Raw genomic sequence first — 8,457 nt, forward strand, 5'->3', positions numbered from 1 at the left:
AACATTTTGGTTAAATTGAACTTCATAAAGCGAACATTAGCCGGGATTATTTTTTTTATTAACTTTCTCCTATTAATAACAGCTGTATTTTCATTTAGACTGGTACATTTAATTTTTATCTGAAAAACGATTCTTTTCACCTGTCTAGCAACACTTCTTCTGTTAGACAAAAGAATGTAAAAAACATTGGAAATTTTGTTTTGAACAAATCTTTTTAAAGCGAACATACATTGTTGTCCTGCAAGTGACCGGTTTAAGCAAGCTTCATTAAACTCCGCAAATAACGTCTTTAAACATGACGAGCAACGTCATTACAAAGATGGAAAAGAATACAGCGACCGAGGTTTAGAAGTTTCATTAATTTTTAAACCCTTAAAAAATATCAATCTTCGGACAATGCATTCGGACATTGTAAGCAGAAATACAGTTTGCTTTATTATTAAATACAGTAAGCTCTCCCGGTAAATCGAACACTGGATAACTCGAACTTTCATTATCTTGAATCATTTTCTTAGGAGCCTTAAACTTTCCTTAATACGTCCTTATAAAAACTCCAGTAAACTCGAACCTCGGATAACTTATAATTCTTTAACTTGACCATTTTCTCTCGGTGCGTTGGAGGTTCGAGTTACCGGGAGTTAACTAAAAAAAAATAATAGTAGGGCGTCTGTCAAATCAAACAATATCCCAAATTTTTAAAATAAAAATTGCATTCATTTGGAAACTTTTTTGTCAATATTCATTTCATTTCGGGCACGTTTCGAATACGAGATCTATGTACACAACGAATCTATTTCTCTGTGATAAGTGCAACTTTTTGCATGACCCGTAAAAGAAGTTCCGTCTGTTCTATTGACTAACATCATGTTCGATTTTTTTTAAATTAAATAAAAATATTATACAACTATCATCTTTAATATTTGGATTTTAATCAAAACTTCACAAGATTATCAAAAATTCCTACGTCAATAATGGTCAATTCAGACCACATTAATAATTGCAATGTCTCATTAAACAGCAGAAGCGTGAACAAAAATATATCATGTCGCACCGTTATCATTTCATCGTTCATCGTTGCTGTGATGTTTACAATGAGCATCTGAATTTAACACGATTTACCCTTTGACACGTTGCAGAAGATGGTCTTCGCGGGAAGTTAAGTTTTTGGATGTTACGCCTTTTCGAGTTCTTTTGTAGGAACAGCTGCAACTTCTTCACCTTCCATGAAATCATCCTGGAAAAGAAAATACTCCAAAATTATCTAGCGAAGTTCTTGTGGCTATTCGAAAAAATTAAATTTGGCCACCGAGAAAAAATTTTCTAAAAAAAAATTTCACGGTTTTCAAAAACTCTCAGAGTTCCATCGTTCGCTTGTCAAATTTTATAATGAAATTAACTGTTTGATTTTTTTTTTGCATTTTGCAAAAAAATCAACAAAAAGTAATAAAAAAATAGTTTTTAAAGTTTTTAATTTACATGCATAGTTACGGGTTTGACCCAATGGTAATCTGGCAATAAAAACCACTCACTACATCGTAGATGACTTTCACAATGAGAGAACAAGAAGGGCAAGTAGCCACGTCTTCACCATCTGCTAGCATTTCACGACTGATTTCAAAACGGTCGCCACATGGACACGGGTAATAATACATCTCAGCATCTTCGTCATACTCAAAATCTTCTATCTCGATCTCATCATGAAACACCGCCATGTTGCCATCCAAATTATGATAATTATGATAATATATGCTGTTCTAAATAAAGTTAATAATGTCAAACAGGATTGGCATTGTTTTTATAGAATTAAATTTGAGATTTTTTTAGATTTCACTTTTTTTTAGAGAAAATCTTTTTGATATTTTTTAAAAAATTGAAAACATTTTAGGAGATTTTAAAGGTGATGTCATGAGTAAAAAACAAATTATTGGCGTACCCGTGTAGCACTTCTATGCATTTTGAAAGTTAAAATACACGCCAGGTTGTAAAATTAAAGTTTAGAAGGTTTCAGGAGACAGTTGTTCCAAAATCCAATTATAAAGAAGGTTTGAGGAGATTTTAGTCAAGCATTTATCGGCTACCAAAATTGCAATTTATTATTTTGAAGGTAGTAGTGAAAGGTAGAACGTCAAGAATTCTTGCTAATTTTTTTTTCGAAATCCATTTCAGGAAGTTATGATCACAAAAAAGAAAGGGAAACTTGATCAACAAACTGTATATTAAACATATATATATAAACATGGTAAAATAATAAAAAAATAAAAAATATATAAATTGAACAAAATAAAATAATTTAAGCTCCAGTACGAATTATATTTTGCGTACGATAAGTTAGTACTTATTTTTGTTGAATGACGATTTTTGGCCACATATTTTTTGTTATACGGCGTGTACACGTTTATTAAAAGGCAACGCAAAATTTTAGTTAGGCTCATTGTTGCTTACGTTTCTGCATTTTCGAGGCACAACTATCAAAGTCACGTGTTTATTTGCTAGGATAATGCGCCAATTGAAATTAAACTTCTGTTGTTGTATGGAATCTTACATGATTTCTAGAATGAGGACAGTTTGGAAAACTGTTGCTCTTCTAAAAGCTTTGTTTTCACTCACTTCCACTGCTTGTTGTCACAAGTTGATTTGTTTTTTTAAAAGACTTGAACCTCACAGTGCTTGCAAGATGAAGCTTATAAGAAAGCGAATGGCGTTTTAAGAAATTCTCAAGGACTTTAATTCTCTAAATTTGGTCAAAATACGCGAAAATTCGTAAAAACTGAAGGTATAAAGGTATAAAAGAAGTATTGAGGAATTCTTTAATATCAAAACTTTCTATTTTTTTGAATTGCTTAAAAAAAAAGCACACAAATTATCTTTCCTCACAAAGTTAATTTTCAAAAGTCCATCTGTCACAGCACATCTGGTGTATACATAGTTGGTAGAAGAGTTTTTATATATATATATATAAAAAAAGAGGAAAAAATCAACGACATATCGTGTATACATCGTCTACTTTATATATAAAATACATAGAAAAATTGCTTAATGCAAAAAAATTGAATAGAAAATATTACTGTTAAAAACATATACGAAAAATATTGCTTTAAAAAACGACAAATATATAAAAAATATAAACTTTGAATCGTGGAAAAAAAAGCGTAGTACATGAATCAAAATCAAGATTTTGTACACAATAACTTCTCATACAACGTACATTGAACGTTTATTGAAAAACAATATAAACTGAATATATAAAACTTTAGTTGATAGAGATGATGAAAAAAAAGTTGCTAAAGCATTTCAAATTTTAAATTTACGTTTAAGATTGTATATTGTACTGGTCGTCTAGTTGCTGGAAGGTGACGTAAATAATTATTTTTTTTACATCCTTTATCAATTAATATCAAATTTTTAGACATTTTTTTTTATTAAAACTGTTTCACTTCCAGAATTTTAATTTGTTTCAGAAGAAAATTCAAGTGATTCTCAAAAATAATGCAAGGTCACCACACTGTTTTTATTTCATTTTACAAAAATCATAATTTTCATCTCAATTTTTTAACCGCTTGAGATTTTAATGTATCGACCATGACATAATGGGTACCAGTTTTTGTTTCACCAAGTTCGCCTGTCATTTCATGACTGGCTGGTTGACACTCCACATAATTTAAACCCTCCGTTGGGCTTCTGGGTGTGGCCTAAATGAGAACAATTTAAAATCATAAAAGCAGTGTCACATAATGGTACAACTAGATGAAGCTTGTTTTACTTTACTTTACATTTATCACAAATAACGAAATATCATAAAAAAGGATAAAAAAATGGAGGTTAAAAATTAAAAAGAATATGAAAAAGACGCTGGGCAGAACTTGTTACGCAATGCATGCTGGGTCAAACTGTTTAAACTACCTGTACATTCTCATAGCCCTGCACTGAAATTCCATTAAATGTTTCTGCAATATCAGGTGGTGTTGGTAATTCTTCATTCTTATAATCAATGTTCTCAACCTCGTAAATATTATCATCCTCAATTTGACAAGAATCAAAATTCGCATAAAGATCGCCTACACTTTCTTGGTAATTGTTATTATTATTATTAGGTTTAAGCCGTCGTAACTCGTTCAAATCAACATTACAGTAATTCACAGCTCCATTACGAAAGTCTTGTTTATGGCTTTTTAACCTATGGTTAGAGTAATCTCCAAAGTCAGTTTGATCATTAAAACGTCGCGTAGTGTTATTATCATATTGAGACGGGTTCATTATGTTATGTTGCATGTAAGCGTGAGACTCATCGTAAGCACGCCGAAACTGTCCTGTGTCAAATGACATGTTAAGGTTAGTCGTATGGTGCAAAGGTGGTCGTTTATACCAATCTACGTACGAAGTTTGTTTGACAAGTCTTGGTTTGGTTGACCGATCAATTGAAGGTGACGGTTTCGTTTCTCTGCAGACATCCGGTGCAACTAAAAGAAATTCAACAAAAAGTTAAATTCTGAAAATTAATGTTGTGGATACTAAAAAAATGATTGAGTCTTCGTAAAAGGTACAGAATGTTAGTTACCAGGCTCCGCTAGGACTGGTGGTTCATTTATGCATTTATTTTTCACATCTGGTATAGCGGCTAAGTAAGGGTCCTCTGATTTTGCGGGATAAGTTCTTTGAATTTGCATGGTGGAAGCTCTTGGTATTGCAGCCAGAGATGGAGACGGTTTGGGACGCAAGGACAACGACTTGTTGATTTGCTTAAATTTCTTATTTTTCTCAAAAGGTTCAGGTTTTTTGTCATCCATTGGTATATAATCAGACCCAGGGACGGGGTTCATTTGTACGTAACTTTCTCCGTTAGGCGAAAATAGCGTCCGAATTTTAGTCGAACTTTGTTTCTTTGAGCCCCATTCTGGAGTGATTTTAATGTGGTTAATGGGAGAAACGACTCCCATGTCCTGGTAAACATCGCTGCTGTCTTCCTCATCTGGAATAGACACATCGTTTTCCGTCATAACTAGGTAATCATCATTTTCATTAGGCATTGCTTTTGATTTATCACTAAAATTACTGGATATGGATTCATTTCGAGCACTTGCAAAACTATCTATCCTTGAACTGTCAACAGTTGATAAAGAACCAGTCCTGTCACTGCATATACTAGGTCTTGGTGTATCATATGTATCATCAGCTTCATTGGAGCTACCGGAGGAAGACAAAGCATCATCATCATTATAATTATCATCTTCATCAACATCATTATTGATGACACCATCAGTAGTCGTTACTTGGTTAACACGATGTAATATCGCACTGCCAGGATCTGATGATGACGAGGTACTGAAAGATTTTCTAGAAACACTACTTCCTTTTGATGATATTGAATCACGATGCTGTTGGGCGTCAGTCATTATATCATGGATATCTATACGCAAACAAAATAAATGCAGTGAATAAATACAAGAAGATATATAATAATACACAAACTTGGAGTATCTGCGAGGTTAATTTTCACATTACATCTCAATAATCTCTATAATAATAGCCGTCGTCTGTTTGTGTGTTCGAAAGGGTTACTGTGTGTTCAAAAGGGTTACTGCGTCGTCTCACGGAAACACGAAATGTTATATAAAAAGGACGGGCTACACCCTGGACTTTTCCACGGGTTAACGGTATTTCGTCTGTCTGTTTGTGCGTCTAGTTGTCTTTTTGTTACGGAAACACGGAAAACGATATATAAAGGACAGGCGACCCAATGGATTTTTCCACAAGTTAACGATTAGCCAATATTATAGTATGTCTTTCTGTTACGCAAAATGGTTCCGCAAATAGCGAGACGCACAAAATAAGGCATAAAAAGAAGGGGCAAACCCGTGGATTCTTTCACGGGCCACAGATTAGTGTTATTTATTAAGAGCTTAAAAATAACATCATTCAATCCACAGTGAAATCAAATTACACATGTAGACAAAAAAAAGGAAATGTTACCATAGCATTAGCAATACTATATATACAAACACAAAGGTGGAATGGCCAGGAGTAAAAAAAAAATAATTCTCCCAAGAAAAAAGTTTACCCACAAAATTACTTTTCCCCTCTCAACCACAGCTATTTCCCTTATCCCTCTCCAAACTGGAAATTTTCAGAAACCTAAGCTAAAAGAAGACCAGAGAGAGGGAGGGGGACACTGGACACTATGATTTACATCTTAAATTTTTCACATTTGATTCTTTAACCTATAAAACTGTTTTATACACTTTTAACAATAATTAAATTAACAATAAAAAAATACCTTCTACTGGTCTTCTTAAATCTGGTCCAAAGTTGCAAACTGCAGCAAGATGCTTTTTCCACAATTCCTTCTCTTCTTTAGATATGGCAACCAAATTATACGATCGGGTAGGCGTTGAAAGACAAAATCCCCATTTATATCTTGTCTGCTTCAAATATTTTTTATATTCAGGTTTCATTTTTATAATTTCCAAACATGAATTTAATTCGATGGGTTCCTTGAGTGGTTTCAAGTCATTTTTGCGCTTGTAATATTCAAGTGTTTTGTCAGACCATAGCTTGAAATGTCGTTTCCTCCACTAAAACAGATTTGATAAAACTTATCTTACCATCAATTCTCCCTGGGCGTTAAATAAAATTCGCAACCTTCACAATTTTTGAAGGGTGTTGTCACCCAAATTTGCAAACCTAATTCTCTTATATTTCCCGATTTAAAAATGTGAAAAAGACAGGTTTTCCCTGCTTTTATTTTTTTCCCAGCCAGAGAAAGTGAGAACAAGGAAACACAAAAATTAGAAAAATAGATAGCTAACACTTTCGTCCTTAAAACAATCTACAAAAATTAAGAGCTGTTATACAGTATTTACATCTACAGAAAAATAGTTATTCTGTTTTTTTTCTGTGAAGAAGCATGACAGTAAGTTACTTCTAAAATTTAGCATGACTATAAAGCATTCCCAAACCCTAAATGTGAACAAAGTTATTTGAACAAATTGATTATAAAGAAGCAACCCAAGCAACAAAGTGTAGAGGCAAAGTGTTTTCTAAGATAAAGCAAAACTAACAATACAAGAAGTATCTAAAAATGTAACAAAAGACGTTAGTCCAAAAAAAAAAAATTATTAAACCACAGATTCTATTCTATTTTCCACTTATACATTTCTCTTCTCAAGCAAAACTTTAAGGGAACTGTTGATAGAATATAATTCCCTCCCATTCTCTTCTGCTTTGTGCTTTAATTTTTCCAATCTGTCAATTCACTAACTTTTTTGGTACAATCTAAAAACTCTTTATTAGAAATCTCACATGTTTCGTGCAACACTTTAAATCTGCTATTTCATTATCAACAATGGAAAGTTGTACATTTCCTTTTTTCTTTTTCTTTTTTTTACTTCTCGTCTTCCAGGTAGAATCTTATATTGAGAATGAACAAATTTTGCTGACTGGAGCATGTCCTCTTCGTACTTTTTTAGATTTTTGGATACTAAATAATCCTTGACCTTTCTATGAAAGGTCGATTACAAAGCTGAATCCTCTCTCAACAGCTGCTTGTCCTTGATCGAGAGTTAAAATAATTTGAAAACTTTGAAACGATTTTTAAATGTACTATTGATTTTAAGCTGTTCGAAGTAAAATAGTTCAATTGTGTTAAGATTTGTTGAAAATATTTGAAACTACCATCTCAGCAAACTCTTGCAAAGCTTTGTCCATTGATTTGCAGTGATACGATTTAGTGAAAGTAGCATATGTAGAAGCTATCTTAAGTTTTTGTGATGCAGCTTCAAACATTTTCAAAAGATAAATTAAAATGATAGAAAAAACTTACCTTATAATTTTTCTCAATTTTTTCCTCAGGTGGTGATTTTCTCATTAATCCTGAATAGACAAGCTTCCTTGGTTCCATATTCCAATAACCATTGAGATTATATTTATCTGTTCTCTTTATGAGAAATATATATATATATAAATATATATATATAGAGCATAAAAAGACTAACACAATATATACCAATTTTTCTTTTGTAGCATGGCATACGGTGAATTTCCACGTAATATAAAAATGGATCGTAACCAAATAAAACAAGAATAATAGTTTAATATTTAATTGGCTATGTTGTTCTGTTTTTTATACTTTTTTCCTTGTTGTCTACAAGAAAAGTTAAAATGGTTTCAATAAATCAGATCAGAACGGAACATTTTATCAATTAATAAATCAAATTTATGAAATCACAAATTTTCAATCCGATCTGTTTCACTTCTGGCTGGAGTGGTACTTCACCTCTAGGTTTAAGCATAAATCTGTAAGGTCAATGGATTTGTTTAAGGGTACCATATAACATATTAGTACAAATTCAGTAGGATTATATAATTTTTAATTGTGGCATAAAAGATATAAAAAAGAAAAGAATCAACAATTAGAAAAATGTATCTTAATGATTTTACATTATGTTCACTTGTTTTATCAAG

General features: G+C 32.2%; 2 protein-coding genes across 2 annotated transcripts; both read right to left on the bottom strand.

Annotated features, from left to right (window-relative positions):
* Positions 1-847: 847 nt before the first annotated feature.
* Positions 848-1,854, bottom strand: LOC130654336 (diphthamide biosynthesis protein 3-like). Its single transcript, XM_057456897.1, has 2 exons — positions 1,530-1,854; positions 848-1,234 (listed from the first exon to the last, which is right to left on the bottom strand). Exons 1-2 carry the CDS (start codon positions 1,710-1,712, stop codon positions 1,172-1,174), a joined length of 246 nt encoding a protein of 81 aa, XP_057312880.1. The 5' UTR covers positions 1,713-1,854; the 3' UTR covers positions 848-1,171.
* Positions 1,855-2,197: 343 nt separating this feature from the next.
* LOC130654333 (uncharacterized) lies at positions 2,198-8,289 on the bottom strand. Its single transcript, XM_057456893.1, has 5 exons — positions 7,817-8,289; positions 6,272-6,569; positions 4,556-5,404; positions 3,901-4,457; positions 2,198-3,689 (listed from the first exon to the last, which is right to left on the bottom strand). The coding sequence occupies exons 1-5, from the start codon at positions 7,892-7,894 to the stop codon at positions 3,537-3,539; spliced, it is 1,935 nt and encodes a 644-aa protein (XP_057312876.1). The 5' UTR covers positions 7,895-8,289; the 3' UTR covers positions 2,198-3,536.
* Between the last annotated feature and the right edge of the window lie 168 nt (positions 8,290-8,457).

Source organism: Hydractinia symbiolongicarpus, chromosome 8, assembly GCF_029227915.1.
Source record: "Hydractinia symbiolongicarpus strain clone_291-10 chromosome 8, HSymV2.1, whole genome shotgun sequence".
Classification (NCBI taxonomy): Eukaryota; Metazoa; Cnidaria; class Hydrozoa; order Anthoathecata; family Hydractiniidae; genus Hydractinia; species Hydractinia symbiolongicarpus.

Excerpts from the sequence above, each read along its gene's own strand:
- LOC130654336 (XM_057456897.1), bottom strand. The coding sequence starts at position 1,712 with ATGGCGGTGTTTCATGATGAGATCGAGATAGAAGATTTTGAGTATGAC. Across the intron at positions 1,235-1,529 it reads TGAAAGTCATCTACGATGTA|GATGATTTCATGGAAGGTGA; the intron begins GTGAGTGGTTTT and ends TTTCTTTTCCAG.
- LOC130654333 (XM_057456893.1), bottom strand. The coding sequence starts at position 7,894 with ATGGAACCAAGGAAGCTTGTCTATTCAGGATTAATGAGAAAATCACCA. Across the intron at positions 6,570-7,816 it reads AAATTGAGAAAAATTATAAG|TGGAGGAAACGACATTTCAA; the intron begins GTAAGTTTTTTC and ends AATCTGTTTTAG. Across the intron at positions 4,458-4,555 it reads ACCAGTCCTAGCGGAGCCTG|TTGCACCGGATGTCTGCAGA; the intron begins GTAACTAACATT and ends AATTTCTTTTAG.